Source organism: Mytilus trossulus, chromosome 10 (genome assembly GCF_036588685.1).
Source record: "Mytilus trossulus isolate FHL-02 chromosome 10, PNRI_Mtr1.1.1.hap1, whole genome shotgun sequence".
In the NCBI taxonomy this organism is placed as follows: domain Eukaryota; kingdom Metazoa; phylum Mollusca; class Bivalvia; order Mytilida; family Mytilidae; genus Mytilus; species Mytilus trossulus.
Window position 1 is genome coordinate 69,548,186 of NC_086382.1, and position 19,501 is coordinate 69,567,686.

General features: G+C 33.5%; 1 protein-coding gene across 2 annotated transcripts; it reads left to right on the plus strand.

Moving 5' to 3' along the window:
- Positions 1–7,149: 7,149 nt before the first annotated feature.
- On the plus strand, positions 7,150–15,919 carry LOC134688431 (uncharacterized). 2 transcript variants are annotated; one of them, XM_063549137.1, is made up of 4 exons: positions 7,150–7,205; positions 10,406–10,575; positions 13,652–13,927; positions 15,511–15,919. In XM_063549137.1, exons 2-4 carry the CDS (start codon positions 10,437–10,439, stop codon positions 15,735–15,737), a joined length of 642 nt encoding a protein of 213 aa, XP_063405207.1. In that variant the 5' UTR covers positions 7,150–7,205; positions 10,406–10,436; the 3' UTR covers positions 15,738–15,919. The 2 variants fall into 2 exon arrangements, with proteins under 2 accessions (XP_063405207.1, XP_063405208.1); XM_063549138.1 differs by lacking the exon at positions 7,150–7,205 and adding an exon at positions 8,538–8,637.
- The last annotated feature ends 3,582 nt before the right edge of the window (positions 15,920–19,501 follow it).

Below are 19,501 nucleotides of genomic sequence, written 5' to 3' on the forward strand. Positions count from 1 at the left end.
TGCACGAGCTTGCGAGTAATTAATTATTGAAAATGAAAATAATAATAATAATAATAATAATAATAATAATAATAATAATAATAATAATAATAATAATAATAATAATAATAATAATAATAATAATAATATATTGATAATAATAATAATTATGATAATAATTAATTAACAATAATAATAATAATAAAAAATAATTTATGGACAACAAGATCACTGATCAACTGATTTAAATATGTCTGGACAACAACATGGGACCTAATCAAAGAGAGGAAAACTGAGTTACTCAAGGGACATCCAAACTCATTTAAGTCGAAACAAATAAGCATATTCAGTAGATATTTAAGTTTTTAAAAGAGAGCAATATTTTTGAATCTTTGAATTGATAAAAATGATTTGGTGAACGTATATATTTGTTCCGTCTAACAGAAGTTCCACCAGAAACTTTGATATAAACTATGACACAATGTATAAAAAAGAAGATGCGGTATGATTGCCAATGAAACAACTATCCACAAAAGACCAAAATGACACAAACATTAACAATTATAGGTCACTGTACGGCCTTCAACAATGAGCAAAGCCCATACCGCATATAGTCAGTCAAAAAAGGCCCCGATAAGACAATGTAAAACAATTTAAGCGAGAAAACTAACGGCCTTATTTATGTAAAAAAAATGAACGAAAAACAAATATATATGTAACAAATAAACAAACGACAACAACTGAATTACAGGCTCCTGACTTGGGACAGGCACATACATAAATAATGTGGCGGGGTTAAACATGTTAGCGGGGTCCCAACCCTCCCCCTAACCTGGGACAGTTGTATAACAGTACAACATAAAAACGAACTATAAAATCAGTTGAAAAAGGCTTAACTAGATAGACAAAAAATAAAAGTGGACGTGGCCGGGTACTTATACATCCCGACACAAAAAGACACAATGAACAGATCTGAGAGTACTCGCAGTTATCTGACAGCTAGTTCAAAGCCATTAACAACTAATAAAAAAATCATGGCTCTAAGAATATGTTTCTTTTTTAACAAATATTCTAAACCCTATATTCTGTACGGAACTATTACATGTACAATACTTGTTTCAGTGGAAATAATATTACAGAAAATTGTGTTTTCCACTCGGAACTTTTAAAATAAAGCAACTTATACTTTGTGGTCGACAACATCAACAAGATACTTGGACTGAAAGTTCCTTATCCATGCTATCATGGTTATAGCTACTTTTTTTTATTCATAAACGATCACTTCTTTGACTTTGTATTATACTATAAGTTAAATAGCATATATATACACAAATACCTGATAAACATAATGTTCTCAGTTTGCAGAAAGTGTTTTATTACTAGTTTTGCATGGTTAACCTAATATTCAACTGATTTTGTGACATGTTTATGTCATATAAGGAAAGCCTGGTAACATAAATTTAATGGGGTATAGACTCGACTATTCCTTGTCGGTTTAGAATATAGACTCGAATTTTCAGTATTAAAATGCAGGCTATACTTTATCCTCATCACACGAATTGTAACAAAGTAACACGTTTGCAGCTTTTCTAATCATCGGAAGCATGTGGTGTTTCACAAAGGAGAATATCGAACGAAGATACGACTATCTTGTTTTATGAAGGGATTTATCATATTTTGAAAGGAATCGCTTTGGCCAATGTTGGTTCAGGCGTTTGCAATTGAGGACTTGTTTTTTATTATTCACGGACAGTCGGCATTCATGTGTGGGACAGCTATACTTTTTATCCTATATAAACGTGCACTTTTTCCTTTGGGACTGACTTTACGAAGGGTTTTCTCGAAAGGATTGTAGGGAGACTGTCGCTTTCTTTAGGGATTTCTTTTGGAATTCATGTTTAATTAATATGATGATGGTTAGTTCAACTTTTGCTTACTGTATTGATCTATACTTCAAAAAGAAAACAGGATATCATGGATACAGTTGAGTCTGGTCATAACTTACATGGATACAGTTGAGTCTGGTCATAACTTACATGGATACAGTTGAGTCTGGTCATAACTTAATCACATCTTCAACCTCTCATACAATGAGGATTGACTAAGTACTTGACTTTATAAATACGACAAAGGAATAACAAATGGGTTTTTAATTGTTAATATCTCATTTCTGTGTGTTTACATTGGAACAGCGCCCCCGTTTGGAATACGTCTCTCACATATGATGCTCGTTCTCTGTTAGGATTTGCGATGTGGTAAAAACAACCAGTCGTGCCAATCAGATGCTATATGTGGATTATTAAAAAGTCGTACGATACCGAAGATGATAACTAAAATGGAGTGTGTTTAGATCGACAACGTGTTTGTTGGGTTTGGTGGAGCAAACAACCAATATTTCAATGGATGCTTATTGTTTACCACCACTGTCAAATTTGTTTTTAAATTCATATGAAGCAGAATTCATACACATTGTTCTAAAACACAAACAGAACAAAACATCTTGCAAAGTTTTGAAGTTTACTTTCAGATAGTAGTATATTCACGAATGCTCATATCTCATATGCCCCCAGTGAACTTGAGATTAAGGATACTACCGGTAGTAGCAGGTCTGCTTCATATATTTTCATCGGATACGGATGAACATTACAAACTATTATAATCTATGACAAACTTGAGGATGTCAACTTTAAAATTGTTAACTTTCCATCTCTATGCGGTTATATACCCTCCGCGCCATCGTCTGTTGTTTACATATATCCCAGTGTGTACGGTCATGCATTTTTACATTATACGGAATACATTACAAGTGCTGTGCTCCCGTCTCAAAAGCTGCCCCAACAGAGTTACGAGGAAGATCGACTGAAATCGGTTCTATATATTTGTTTAACCATCTTGAATTGATGGACAGATACGATGTGTAGATGTATCAATAAACTAGCGACATGTATCGCGGTCTCATATCTTGAATACCAGTTCAAGAAATCTGTAATGTCTTCTTGAACTGCATTGTTCAGAAATATTACTATATTATGATGAAGGATATGCCGGGCCAAGTTGACGGCATCGAGACCTTTTTTGGCAAAAGATAGTTTAAGAAAGGATGTTTTCTCTTTTCCATCTTTTCCAATGCGATCTGGTTTGAAAAGTCTGTGACTTGCAATATCCGAAATTATAGCTGTAAGTTTGTATTGGTTTAAATGAAGGTAGGTAACAGTGATGAATGAATGAGTAATGAACTTGAAAGCTTCGTGCGAATGTGATGAATGGCTAACAACTTTTGTAGACATGGCATTAATAGAGACAACATGGAGAGTTGGTGATTTATAATGAGGAAGACGATGACTACAGTCTGCGTTGTGGAGTAGAGTTAAATATTCATACCATTCACCGACCTACAGGAAGGACTAGATATATTACCTATACCATCCATTTTGTCAGTGCAACCATGAGCCGAGATGTAGTAGAATCGTTTGTGTATAATTCCCGGTTGTGAATTTCTGATTGAGTGTGAATTCGCATGGCGCGTGATGCATGAAAAGCAAGATATTCTAACCTATCAACGATCCCGATTATGCTCCTTTTGAAGGTAATGCGATTTTTGCAATTTTCTTACCATTTTTTATCTCCTGCTAGTTTCGGTACTTATACATTCATGGCTTTCAAATATTCGACTACAAAAGTGCTTCGGATGCAAGAAATGTATACCGTGTTTATTTTCATTTGTTAAGGTCATGATGATTTGATTGACCTTTGTGGAGTGTCTGTGTCACACATGTTTTGTCTACATTCGAATCACCGATGGCGCTCGGATAAAAACAGTTGGAAGACTAAACCAAACACCAAATTGGAAGAGCATTGAAAAACAAAATTTTTGATAAAGTTTCCACAGACTACTTTTGCCTGAAAAAATCTTAGCGTTTCGTATTATCTACCAAAAAATATCCAACAGCAGTAGCATTATGATTGTGACAAATCATCAAATATAACATGCTTATAAGTTGTATGCCGCATCCATGGAGCTCCTAATTTAAACAAAATAAATAAAGGACAATCAAATCATCATAAAGTTATAAAGAATTGGAACTAACAAATTCTATATGTTGTGCCAAATACGGCTAAGGCTATCTATATAAAAAAGAAGATGTGGTATGATTGCCAATGAGACACAGACATTTACAACTATAGGTCACCGTACGGCCTTCAACAATGAGCAAAGCCCATACTGCATGTACATTTTGATGATGTGTTACTCTCGGTTTAAGTTTACAGCCCCGATTTATGACTTTTGAACAGCGGTATACTACTTGCTTTTATTTAAGAAAGGGGGCATTGTTTCGAATACCTCAACATCATATATATAAAGAGTCATTTTACATGTCAAGCATAAAGAAAGTGGTGTTGACTATGAAGAACAATTTCAAATTTTAATGAGGATTTCATCTTGACCATACATGGATCAAAATAACGTAAGTTGTAATATCCCTTTGTTCACCAAAAAATCTATCGAAACTGTTTATATATTTTTTACTATAACCTGGGAATAGTATACTAAATGTCAATATACAGATTGTCCCAGCTATATCCAGTTAAATCCGCTTCTAATCCGTTTCTTATAAAACAGTCAATAAAATTAAAAGGACAAGATTTTAATGTATGAGTAATTATCAACGATAAAGAAAATGGTCTTTTGCCCTTAGTGCTTCACAAAAAACGCAATAAAGCATCACATGTGTGAAACTTAAAAGATAAAATCAAAAGCCATGCAGTAAAAGTTTTATGAGTATCCTCTAGCGGATAAAGTGCATTATACCTCAAGTTCAACTCTAAACAAATGCGGAGAAGTAACCAACAAATTGATGGAAATAAAATTATAGTATTGTATTGAAATCAATAATAATTTTACTATTCACTACAACACATTCACGCTGAACTATCTATGTCTCTTCTGTAAGGGGACGACCATTTGATATTCTGGGGGGGGGGGGGGGGGGGGGGCAGGAGGATTTATTTTTGATCGGTTATTTATTTTTGTAAACTGAGAGGACAGATTATTCATTTTCTGCACTATTGAAGCAAGATTTTTCATTTTCATTAAAGCAAGGGACTGATTATTCATTTTCACAACTATATTTATGATAGTCGAAAACATACATTTTTTAAAATATTTGTTAATTATGAATAATACATGTATAGTCAAGTCATTATGTACCATTTAATCAGAAAAGATCAGTATCCCCTGCAGAAATTTTAAGATTCAAGATTTATTTCCTAACCTCAGACACATACTTGCATGACTTGTGTACAAGAGGACAATATATATACAAATATACTAAGATAATACATAGCGAGACAGGACTAACGAAACACAAATACATAGTAATAAGTATATTATAAAAGACAATTGGTATAATTAGATTAAGTATTTTATAATTTTCTTCACGAAATGAATCATTTATATTCCCAAGCAATATACATGTATTGCATACAACATAAATACATAGTATTAAAGTTAATTTAGTTTGGTTTAACTAGCCCTTTTCAAAAGTTTTGTTAAGATATTTTGCCGAGCGGAGCGAGGCAAAAAAATTTTGAAGGGTTTTGATACCGCTGAAGGCCCAAGAAGCTATAGACCTGCTAAGTTATTTATTTTCAATACATTGCAAGTCAGGTTATTTATTTTCAAACTACCACAGAACAAACCATTTATTTTTGTGATTATCAAGGCTGAGTTATTTATTTTCAAAATCCTCCTGCCCCCCCCCCCCCCCCCCCCCCCCAGAATATCAAATGGTCGTCCCCTAAATCTCGAGGGCAGAAGAAAACCGGAATATTTTAAGAGCATTGAAAATATTGTTTTTTTTCTTTTACGAAAGGTGTACGTACATACATCTGATTGCATTGATTAAATATAAGAGCTTATATTCTATATTAAGATGGCATCCTGTTCATTGCAAGGGCTGTATAGCCAGTCAAGGTGTTAAAACTTCTAAAATCAACAGCATCCAACACTGAGATCGTACAGACGTTGAAAATCAATGGTTGTTTTCTAAATTACATCTGCACTGGATCCTTCATTCATAGATACTTTATAAACTTTATCAAATAATATTATGTCACCGATCAGCAAACATCGAATATTGTGTAATGCATGGTAGTCCTAATCTCCTCATACAAGGGTTGAGGGTACCATTTTAAACGAATATGGCATTTAAAATTAATTACTAATCGTGGATAGATATTTATTCTGGCTGTTTTTTTTCTCTAAATACCTCGAATGTATCGAAGACTGTCAGAATTCACAGGCAGTTACAGGAAGCACCAACATCCAAACATGTACCAAGATACGACAGTTTTTATTCAGCCGTTCCGTAATTTGATATAGTCGAGCGTGCGTTTGATTTTGTTAGTTTAATGAAAGCTCCACCTTTTGAATTTACCTAACATTGGAGTTTAGTATGATTGTTTTTACACTTTTATCTTTTCTCATAAGCAGCAAAAGGAACTCGTCCACTTTATAAAAGAGACGCTCCGATATCAGCTTCTGAAAAAAAGGTTCTGAATCGTAAAATGTCATTGAATGGTCTGGATAAAAAAATATGGAACTTTTATTTAACTAAAATGCACAAAGTTAAACATCCCTGTTTTGTTCAGTCTTTTAGTTTTCTATGTTGTGCTTTCTGTTATGTTGTTCCGTTTTTTGCTTTGGTATTGTGTGTTTGTTTTCGACTTATAGATTAGAATATCTTTTTGATATCTTTCACCTCTCTTTGACAATACTGACAGTTAATTTCAAATTTGGTTTAACCCTATTGTCAATGTTTTTGGACAATAAAATATGTTCAAAGTAAAACTAACAAATTTTGAAATCATTCATGATTGTCCAATCTAATTTTAAGAAATGATTCATAATTGGTTGAAAATACTGACCGTATTATACCTTTTATTACTCAGGTTTTAATTGTATTAATATATCTATTTTAATTAGTTTGTTGGCATAAGTTGAATATATAATTCTAATGTTGGCATGGCTAGAAGACACGATATCGATAAAAATCCTAGATATACGATAACTATATCATGACTTGGAACAAACTGTGCAACGTTTGGCTCATTTAACTCTTTGTCTTTTTTTCTATTTAACTAATTTATTAATTTTGTAATTACATACTAGTAATATGAACACAGTAGGGTTAAACTGAACTCATTGTAGAACTTACGAACTGCAGGTAAATAGATATAAAATTTATCTAGCTTTCATTTTAAGTGTATTCTAATTCTTATATAAAAAGAAAAAAAAAAACTTTATCAATTTCGTGCAACCGAAGCGCCTTCAGGGTTAACTTTCACCAGGAACGCCCAAACTCAATTTTTTTGGAAAGCAGTTGATGTATACCTACGTAGTCTAAACATTAGAAGCTATTTCAAACTCTGCCCGAGCGAGGTTTAGATATTGGTAATTTGTCAAAAGGATTTTAAAATTTAAGGAAGTTTCTATTTTTTTACTTTATATTCTAATCTTTTATGGTAAATACTTTATTAAGCACCTATAATATCAGGGCTACGCATCTATGGCAATTGCAGGGCATTTGATTTGCGTCAAAATATATCTATCACTAACTCCTAAAACCATATTTCATTTGCATAAAAGTTTAACATTTCATTTGCCCCAAAATCCTTAATTTAATTTGCGCAAATGATACAGCCTGTATTACAGGTATGAATTATATCAAACATTGCATATAAAATACACTACTAATAGTAACTTCGAAAAAATGACGGTTTTAACCTGATGTCCAAAGGAAAATATCGACTATTAATCAACTGATGCACGACGGCGGGTGGGCGCCCGGGCTGCCTTTCTGCTGCCAAACAGTGTCAATGAATAACTTCAAAACCCTTTGACGAAAATCTTTTCCAATTTGAGCTCATGACAAAGGAAATAGAAGCAAGGAACAAACGTCTCCAGAAAAAATAAATGAGAAACTAATTTATTAATAAAAAGTTGTAAACAAAATATATAAAAATGAAAAAAGTACAATAACTACGCATTCACATAACCACCGCAGGACACAGACTTTAAAATATTCCATAGATAAAACATATATGACCAAAGGTCTAACAACTTTTTTTTTCGATTTGCATAATTTGTATCATTTTGAAAATCCAGTTTTATTCAAATGATGATAATCACGAGGTTGCATCAACGCAGTAAGATTAACAATCCCCGAATTCCAAGGTCACACATACTAAACTCGTGTTCACATATTACATGTAGTGGTATATGTACTTTAAAAAAATAATGTGCGTTTTGAATATGATATTCCATTACTCGTGGGATGCAATTCTTGGATTACTAATTCGACCTTTAACTTTAAACTGGTAAACAAATAATACAAAAGTTCAAAAGTATTACACATTCCCATGACCACCGCAGGACACAATTAAGATATTCCATCGATAAAACATTTATGGTCAAAGGTCTTCTAGTTACTTTTGTTTGGTATGCAAATATAATTTTAACGTTTTTATTTAAATAATGATAAACAAGATATAAATCATAAACAGCTTAGCCAAAGGTGTTAATCAAGATATATGAAATCTCTATATAAACAAACGGAAAGTGTTACTACGTATACAATAAAAAGAAGTTACTGAGAGGTAAGTCCAATACTTATAAGACAACACTACATTTGTTATCCGTTAGAATGTGCTTCAGCAGATGTGGGTTGTTTAGGACAAGGAACAACTTATTATACTAATGAATTTATCCGGTGAAGAAATCAAACTAACATGTTATGGTGAGCAAAGGTCGCATACATTTGTGTTGCGGTCAGCCGATGTCGCCTAAATGATTGTGTTACGGTGAGTCGATGTCGCCCAAATGATTGTGTTGAGGCGAGCCAATGTTGCCTAAATGATTGTGTTGTGGTGAGCCGAGGTCGTCTAAATTTTTGTGATGTGGTGAGTCGAGGTCGCCCAGATTTTTGTGTTGTGGTGAGCCGATGTCGCCTAAATGTTTGTATTGTTTCTGTATTTTACAACGAAAAAGTATATATGCGAGGCAAAAAAAACCGACTTCATTCATTACCTTTGTTTTCCCGTTACAGATTAATTGGTTATGTTACCGCATTCTGGCTCTTCAATGCAAATAGTAACGTGATAAATTTAAAAAAAACAAATGCATCTCTAATCAGTGCTTAGATCACCTCATTGTACTGTGAGGTGTGCGGGTTGTGCTAGGGGCCATCTTCAACGTAGAGGTAGCTGTGATGGCTGTGCTCGGGATTGGCTTGAACGTGTGCATTTTTTTTTAAATTGCAATGAATACTTCAGTATGAATTTCAGACGAAGAACAGCTATAGAACGGTCATTGCTTAGCTATGTGTTTGTAAAAGGCTTGCCAGGATTTTGTGCCATGAATAAACGCACATTTTCGGTTTGTTTGTTTTTTTCGTTTTTTTTCCCTTTCCCTTTATATATACTAGTTAACAAAAGAAACGATTCACGACTTTTTTTCAAATTTCAAGATGACGTTTTCCGTTTAATGGACAAATATTGAAGGTAAATTAAATAATACTTTATGACCATGGAAATATAAATCAGTTTAAAAAAAAAAATTGTTGCTTTTTATGACGTCATTTGGCAATTTTTTTATTTTTTTTTACAAAATTTCCAAAAAAAAAACAATTTAAAAAACAGAAGTTCCAACTAATGATGCCAAAATTTTATTGGAAGATTAAGACAACGTTTGCCATCAATTCTTTTTTAAAAATCGTAAAGTTTATTTGTTTATTTGAAAAACAAAGTTCGGCCCCACAAGAAATCGTTCAGATGTATACATTATCCATTGATTTACCATAGACAATACAGATCTGTATGTGTAAAGTCAAATAAAAAATAACGATAACAATCTTCCGAAAGGTTCAAAATTTACAGTGTGTTGTTTTCATATCTAAAGTATTGATTTCAGACGAAAACATTTATTTCTTTTTTTGAATTTTTTGAGATTTCAAAAAGCCCTTTTTTACCAAGAATTAAAAAAAACAATATTCCAACCAATTAGTTACAATATGAACATGACTTGATTACAATATTGAATATTTTAAACAAATTTGAAAGTTCATTTACAACTTTGAAAATTGTGTGTCGATTTTTTATTCAACTTTCCGCAAAAATAATTTGCACCCTAAGATCGTTTACCCGGAATTTTGTGAACTTTCTGACAGGATTAGATTTTCATTATCATATGCGCATACATTTCAAATGAAAGATTTATAAAAGTGTGTATCTTATTTTGTTTTATGTTTAATACTTTTTGATAAATTTTATTCCAAAGTCGTGTATCGTTTCTTTTGTTGACTAGTATATATCTACTGAAATACAAACAACACATAAGCAAATTAAAACAAGCTTTATTGATTTTCAGATTCAAATAACCCAAAAGAACAACTGACGAAATGAAGGTATTTGTAATTGTGTTATTAGCCATTGTATTGGTGACAGTTGAAAGTCGACGAGGTGGAAAGGGAAGAGAAAAGGGGAAAGGAAAGGGACATGGACATGGAAAGATACCCAGACTACCATTTATGTGTGAAGGTTAGTTATTACAATATAGTTTTAACAGTTTCCTATTATGAATGAACTACATTTAAAAGGTGGAAACATATCTTCATATCTGTCATTAGGGTTGTGATTCATTATCAACTAAAAGTGTGTTGAAATCTACATTTTTTTTCGAATTCAGTTTTGCAATTTCCTTGGCTAACAGTATATGTCGAAATAGTAATACTTTTTCATTCACGTTTCCACTCTCATTTTTGATTTTTTTTTTTAGCAAAATAATATAGAAAGTTATAAATAGGGGACTTTTTTTTATAAAAAAGTATTGTATATACAGATATATTTTATTCTTAATTTAAAGGGCTTAAAGCAGAGCTCACGTTAATCATACATACAGAAAAGGGATAACCAACACTATATTCCAGACTATATTCATACTTTAAACGTGCTTGTTCATTATTCATAATTTAAATAAAATTTGGCAAAACATATTAAAAGCACAAAACTATGTGTAAGACGGGGAAAACATGTTAAATGCACAATAAATATGTAAGGAGGGGAAAACATTTATAAAGAGAAATAATTCTAATTTATATTATTTTGTAAATGTATACACTACAGGAGCTAACAATGACCACCAATAGTCAGGTGATGTTGTGTGAGGCATTAAATTATACATTGATTACAATACATGTATATCCCCTGATTTGAAGTGGCTGACAACAATCGTTAGGCATTCCACTATCCACTATTCTACTATTTTATTTCTGTATAGGATAAAACAGCTATGACTGATTTGACTGTATGTGTTAACCATGACAATGTTAACATAATGCATTGAAAAACATACGTAAAGCTTGATTTAACTTTTTTTTAATGTTGGAAGAACAAAAATGTATTGAATGGTTCTTTTATTAGAACTTTATTGGGTTTTAGAAGCGTTGATGGTGCGCACATTTTGAAATGGAAGCGCTTCCACCCTACATATACTGTGCGTCAGTCAATGCTTTTACATCCTAATAAAATTATAAATTGAAACATTCAATTATATTTTAAACGATAAGAATATTTAAACTAGCAACGTTTCATATTTCTATCTGTCAAAATGATGACATACTAAATAAGGAATACTTGGAGAATGCTCTATCAATCGGAATACAGTAAAAATAATCACAAACACAATAGGACATTGATATGAATACTCTGTGGAAAACTAGCAAAATATCGGTGTATGTTAGTAAAATAATTTATAAGGATAGTTAACAAAAAATTAAAGCTATGGAACTCCTGTTCGAGTTATTTGATTGAAAAAAGTGTTTTACTTCTAGTGAGTATCTCTTGCTTTCAGAAAGAGTGATACTTTCGTCCTGGTCTCCAAGTATCGGCTCTAAAGACTGTTTAAATTTAATTTTTGTAAGAATTATAGGTTTTTCATTGATAAAAAAACATAAGTAAGTGACAAGATGTCTGAATGAGTATCTCGTATATATAACCACGCCTTCTCTATTAATTGGAACAACAAAGGGACGACATCAAAAGTTCAATGTAGGATAAAACGAACTTGATTCACATTGTGTTTTCACTACCCCCCTCTTTACTTAATTTGGGAAAAAATGATTTACCTATATGGATATATGTAAAATCGATTTTGGAATAACAAAATTTGCAGCAATGTGACTCCCCCTTTCCAACCCCAACCCAAAACTATTTGATTTAAGTTTTTTTTTTATCCTACATCGATCTTTTGATGTCGTCCCTTAGTGTTTCATTGACAAAATACGGATATTTTGTTTTTGAAATCAACACAATGTGATTGAAATTATTGCAGCAATTACCATGATTTGGCATCAGTATACTTATACAACTCAGGACATAATATTCTGGCATTTCTATTAGAATCATATTCAAAACAGTGTGGTCCTGGCCATTGATTGACGACCTAATTTATCCCATTGACTGGGACAGATTAGGTGAACGTTTGTCGGTAACAATCACTGCTCACTATGTACTTGTTAAAGACACTGAATCTGTGGGGTCACCAAAGGTTTTCAAAACCTAAATAAAGCAATTCGAAAAACGAATCCGGAATTATACGATGTGTTGATTTATATTAATAATATAAATCTAAACATAAAGGTGATTCCTGAATAATTTTTCGAATTATTTTATTATTAAAGGCGTTAAGAACCTTTGGTGACCCCACAGTTTAAATTCTATAATAAGTAAGAAGTGAGCAATGGTCGTTACAGACAAACGTTCACCTAATCTGTCCCAGTCAATGGGATAATTTAGGTCGTCAATCAATGGCCAGGACCACACTGTTTTGAATATGATTCTATGAGATGTATAATTATACTCCCCCTTTAAAAAAAGGGGGGTATACTGTTTTACCTCTGTCTGTCCGTCCGTCAGTCCGTCCAGCAGTCCGTCCGTCAGTCAGTTCGTCCCATGAAACTTTCGTCACATTTTTCTCAGGAACTACAATACAAGGATTTCTGAAATTTGGTTTCAGGGATTATCTAAGTCAGCTATACCGTGTGATGCGTTATCAGATTGATCACTTGACAATTTCCTGTTTACCGAACACTTGTATGATTTTACACATGATAGCCAAGTTGAAAATTTTCGTCACCTTTTTCTCAGGAACTACACTACAAGGATTTCTGAAATTTGGTTTCTGGGTTTATATAAGTCAGCTATACCGTGTGATGCGTTTTCACATTCATCACTCGACAACTTCCTGTTTACCGAACACTTGTATGATTTTACACATGATAGCCAAGTTGAAAATTTTCGTCACATTTTTCTCAGGAACTACAATACAAGGATTTCTGAAATTTGGTTTCAGGGTTTATATAAGTCAGCTATACCGTGTGATGCGTTTTCACATTCATCACTCGACAATTTCCTGTTTACTGAACACTTGCATATTTTAACACTATTAATATTATCCACTTGCGGCGGGGGTATCATCAGTGAGCAGTAGCTCGCAGTTTCACTTGTTGAAACTTATATCGAAATAGCATTATGAGGAAATGATAAACGGACATTTCTATTAAGAGATGGAGAGATAACTTATACCGAAATGACATTGTATGTATATCTGTTGCAGCACCTCTTACTGTCTGCCAAGGAGCAGAGTTGACTCTCCAGTGTGATGCTGATGAAACAATTATGGTTGCCGAGGCTACGTATGGGGATATAACTTGTGATGGCGATATCCGTGCTAGTCCGTCTACATGTACAGATACAGGTGCCACTGTCAGTGTTCAGACATTGTGTGATGGCAAAATATCTTGTACATTCACAGCCAATGATGCCACTTTCACAACCTCTGCATGTGCTACTGATAAGGCCGAAAACTTGATGGTCAGATATAAATGCAAAGGTATATAATTATTTTTTCTAGATATTTCACGCTTTTACTTTTATATCGTGAACTAGATAGCCGGTATGTTACCATTGGGACATGGATAAAAATAATGCATGTACTTTGCTTGAAAAATTCGCATATAAACTAAAAGTATGCACCATGAAACATCGTTCTTCTCTTTGTTTTTACATGTATGTAAGTCCACAAAACACATATCTTGTTGCATTTAATTTGTATCTATCTTGTTCTGTATTAAGGACTTTAGGATCTGATTCCCTTTTAATAAAGATGATTAAGTACGGAAAGGTTGGTTATACATTAGTGAGATAACAACCAAAAAAGAGACACTCCACTTAAGTGAAATAACAGCCAAGAAAGAGACACTCCGTCAAACAAAAGACAGGTGTCTATACAATACATCAAGCTCTTATTTACCTGCGACTCTCTGCTGGCTACAAATAACATCGCAATCTAATTGAAATATAGACTTCTGATTTCTTCATGCAAGTTACGATTAATCAATATTTTATAAAGATTGATAAAATCCTCATACCCGTAGCCAGGGGGACGAACCCCCTTGAAAACAAATAAGCACTGTTAAAGTCAATGTTCTGTTCGAATTGTGACTGTTAAAGTCATTTTCTACATGCCTTCCGGGCATTTATAATTACCAATGGTGTCTGATGCATGCGCAGTTCTTGTTGCACAGTCTTTACTTACCGATGTTTTGTTTTGCATACTGTTGGTCTTTTGACGCTTTTCGTTTTTTTATTCGCCATGGAGTTCTTTGGTATAATGTCTAACCTTTCTTCTACAAATAATACATTTTTTTTGTATTTAAGTAGAATGCCGTTAATTTCCATCAAAATATATAGAACGGATAGGCGCAAAGCGCAATGTCCAAGTCTAATATCTCTGAGCTATAATACCAGGGTAGTAGAAGTACGGAATCAAATAAGTGAAAACGCGTTACAATTAAAAGGATATTCTCGTAGATCCTCGTAGAATACAAACAATGAACTACTCTCGAGGAAATAAAATCAACTTTATTACACAGAAGTTCAAAGCTAAATTAAAAAGGTGCCAGGTTTATCAGAGGGACATTCTCACTCATAAGTCTAAAATAATCTGAAAACGCCATGTTTAAAAAAAAAGACAAACAATGGTTCACAAAACGCAACACAAGAAACCAAAGATAAAACAGCACGAACTTCCCAAAAACTTTGGGGTGATACCAGGAGCACCGGAAATTTAGCAGATCCTGCTCCACATGTGGCACCCGTAGTGCTGTTAATGTTATTACAAACTCGGTAATACGTAATTGTTATGATCTTTATTACAAAACAATTTGAAATTCGATTACGTTATTAATTAATAAGAAAATTTCTGGAAAGTCTTAAGACATGTCTGAATGATCGATAAATTAGTTGTGATGGTGAATTAAAAACATATATAAATGCATTCATGATATAAGTATTTTGAAAACTATTATTTAACCCAACCGTCACAGCCGTGACATCAAGGTATAGAAAAAACAACACCAATTTTTCTTGATATAAAACCGTGTGTATTGTACATGAAATTTCTTTATTTCTTAGATAACAGAGCTTTTGCCAGTTATGGAGAAACTGCAGAAATAAGCTGTCCAACTGATACAAAGATTGAGATTACAAAACCTGTGTGTAGCCCTTCACCATGTACACCTGATATCCAGACTGCCTGTAATGGGAAAACAGAATGTACTGTTGAAGGACCGACGATGGCATTTGTTGAAGGGACGTGCATGGAACCACGAGTTAAAGTCGAATGGAAGTGTGTCCCGTAAATAAACAGATCTATATTTATCACTATTCATACCTTGTGTACCCCTTTTGAGAAGAAACAACCCAATTGTGATGTCTTATTAAAGTGTGTTTTCCTTTTTTGTTGAATTGAACAAAACATCATATTAATCATTTGTTATTTTACATACATTTGTACTTTTAATAAAAAGAATGAAAAGTTAAATGATTTCTTTATAGATGTTTCCATTTCGCTTTTGACTGAAAGTCACATAGATAACTTAATGTATAGTGATTTGTTTACTGATATTGCGACAACGTGTTAAATATATTTATGATAAAGGGATAGCAGAGTTACCTGGATCTCAAACATGCCAAATATAACTTTTGAAGTATTTTAAATAAAAACATTAAAAACAAATCACATGGAATTGAGAAAGTATCAAATCTTTAAAAAAAAACATCAAAAGAGAATCACTTGAAAATCGACCAGTAATATTGCTACCATTAGTAAAGGTTATATTATACAAAGGATCATATAGCATATAGTTCAGATGAGGAATAAGTATCAAACATAAGAAAAGGAGATGATACTATAAGAGCAACCAACCAATCGTTAGTTGAAGAAAAGAAATAAACAACGCATGTCAAACCACAAAACAAAAAACTACCCCCCCCCCCAAAAAAAACCCCAATCAATCCAAACTTTATCAAACGAAAAGTCACACATCAGCAAAAAGACCCCCCGGCCCCCATAAATAAAAGAATCAGAACCCCACACAGAACCAAGGATGACGTTTCATGTTGTGGAAGCTAAACATTTCATGCTGCATCAGTCTACCAGTCTAAATACGTATATATATATATATATATAATCCGGCGAGGGAAGAACAAAATATTTGCAAAAGCAAATTTACAGATCTAACATTGTTGGGTTCATGTTTAGACGAGTTGTATATTTATATATACAACGTCTGAATAATAGTCAACGATTTTTCCCACGAGGGCGCTGGATCGTTACAAGTAACGATACATGTACACAATAAAATAAATTATATAAACGCCTAAAAAGTGTACATAACAACACCAATAACATAAAAAGGAACTATAAATGTAATTATTTATAAATATTTCGGATAACAGATATCCTTCATCGGATATATGATTGTGATGTTGAATGAATCAATTATCAGTCTACTTAGATTAAGCTGTTACAATCTTGAAATTTATACAATAAAAAAGTCAAACCGAACATCAGGTAAGACGCTTGCACAATTCTAAAAAATTGTTAAACACGACATAGGTTATATGACTAATTACATCAGAGAGTTCAAATATATGCTTTAAATAAAAATTATTATGTGCGATATGGACTAGCACAATTCTAAAGCTTTAACGGTGTCGACAATTATGATGTTACAAGAAAGATTGCGTCAATAAGAATTCCAAATAAACAGCACTGAACGGTCTAAATTTGTTAATATTTCAGATTTGACAACGGTAGTATAGTTACATTAGAGTCTGCGATATTTAAAACAAACGGCCGTTAAAATATAATAATAAATTTTGACTAAAGTCAAATAGTTGAACGTGGCTTGGTACTTATACATCCCTCAAAAAATAAAGCAATTTAAATTGTTATATTCAACAGATTTATTTAAGAGATGAGTAAGGTAACGAAATAGAAACAGACTGTAATAATAAGTAATATAACCCAGATGTGAAGCACTGCATGGTGTCGAACTACATCTTTTCATTTATCCCATTTGGTGCCAAAGTTGTTAATTTTCTTATCCAAAATCTTTCCCGAGTAAGTCTATCCTCCCTAGACCAAGCAGAGTTGTGGTCAATGATTGTAATGGTCAGTCGATTGAGGTCTGCCTTGGTGTGGCCAGGGGATCTCAAATGTCGACAAAGAGGGAGGTCTGGCTTGCATTGGTAGTCGCTACGATGACCGTTCATTCGTTTGTGAAACGGCGTTCATTCGTTTGTGAAACGGCTGTTCTGACTCGCCAACATACTGTTTACCACATTTACACTGTAGGAGATACACAACATTTGTAGTCTTGCAATTAACATTGTAAAATATGGTGTATTCTGTACCAGTGGAGTGACTGTTAAAAGTCTGGGTAATCAATATTTTTTTGCAAGTCAGTCATCGTTTGTTTCCACAACCCTTACAAGAGCCCACTGACGAAGAGTCTGCCTGAGAGGATAACTCAGCTCTCACCAGCAAGTCTTTAATGCTTTTGGGCCTACGGAAAGCCAGTACAGGTGGATCATGAAAGATCTTGGATAGTTTAGGATGTTTTTCGATATCTTTCCAACTTTCACGGATAAGGTGAGATAAGTTGTCAAATTTTGGATGGTAAGTCAACACAAAAGGCACCCTCCTGTTGACCTTTTTGACTTTATATTGTAAAAGTGCATCTCGGCTGATGTTGTAAGCACGAGAAAAACCTTTATCAATGTTTTTTCTTTTGTAGCCCCGATGTTTGAGGTGACCGCGAAGTTCTTGTAATCGTTTTTTTGGCAACTTCATTGGTGGAGTAAATCCTTTTTATTCGTATGGCCTGGCTGTAGGGAATGCTCTTGGTGCAATGTTTAGGGTGACAGCTCAAAGGAGACAGATATTGATGTTTGTCTGTGGGCTTTCAATACAGATCTGTAAATATGTTTGCATCCCTCACTTGCGTTGTAAAGTCAAGAAATGTGATCAGAGTCAGATATTTCATATGTGAATTTTATTGAGGGATGGGCATCGTTGGCATGTTGAATAAACAAATTTAGTTCTTGTTCAGTATTATCCCACTTCATGTCAATATCGTCAATAAATCGGAACCAAGAGAGGGGTTGATAAAGGGAATAATTGAGAAACCTCTGTTCTAATTTCCCCATAAAAATATTGGCATAAGACGGGGCCATCTTTGTTCCCATTGCTGTTCCATTAACTTGGAGAAAGTGTTCACCATTGCATGTGAAGTTATTGCATTGTAATACCAAAGTTAAAAGCTGGATGAGACATTCAGTTGGTGGATGTAAGGTGTTACGAGAGTTCCAGACTTCCCTACAGACTTCAATATCATCGTCATGGGGATGTTAGTATAGAGGGAGGTAACATCAAGAGAGACAAGGATCGTTTCAGGTGGGAGAGGGTTCAAAGATTCCATTTTTTTAAGATAATGTGTTGTGTCTTGTATATATGATGGTAAATTTTCGACATGTGGTCTGAGATGAAAGTCAATAAATTCTGATATTTTCTCTGTAGGGTGGTCATTGGCGGACACAATTGGTCTACCTGGATGATTGACACTATGTATTTTGCGCAGAAGTATATATATATATATATATACGAGTCTAAATTGAAAACTACGTTCAAACCTATGACTGCGTTTGATAAAAACCTCAATTTTTATACGTGTGCATGTCAAACAAATTTCGTTGTAGAAGGGTCTAAAAACAGCACAAACAACATTTTCCAAAAGACCAAAAGAGTGAAAAAGTATATTTAAACAAAACGCATTTGACTACCAGGTCGAACAACTGATGTTCTTTAACCCTGCTGACTGCCATTGGCGATTGCCAAATAAAATTGATCACAAGATGTAACAAAATGGATCTTAATATATATATATATATATATATACAACTCGTCTAAACATCAACCCGACAATGTTAGATCTGTAAATTTGCTTTCGCAAATTTTTGGTTCTTCCCTCGCCGGGATTCGAACCCATGCTACTGTGATATCGTGACACCATCGCCTGCACTGCAGCCGTCCCGCTAGACCACACGACCACCTGGCCAT

Bases quoted from the DNA above. Each gene is read 5' to 3' on its own strand.
- LOC134688431 (XM_063549137.1), top strand. From the start codon at position 10,437: ATGAAGGTATTTGTAATTGTGTTATTAGCCATTGTATTGGTGACAGTT. The intron at 10,576-13,651 runs GTTAGTTATTAC...TATCTGTTGCAG, and splicing joins ACTACCATTTATGTGTGAAG to CACCTCTTACTGTCTGCCAA. The intron at 13,928-15,510 runs GTATATAATTAT...TTTATTTCTTAG, and splicing joins GGTCAGATATAAATGCAAAG to ATAACAGAGCTTTTGCCAGT.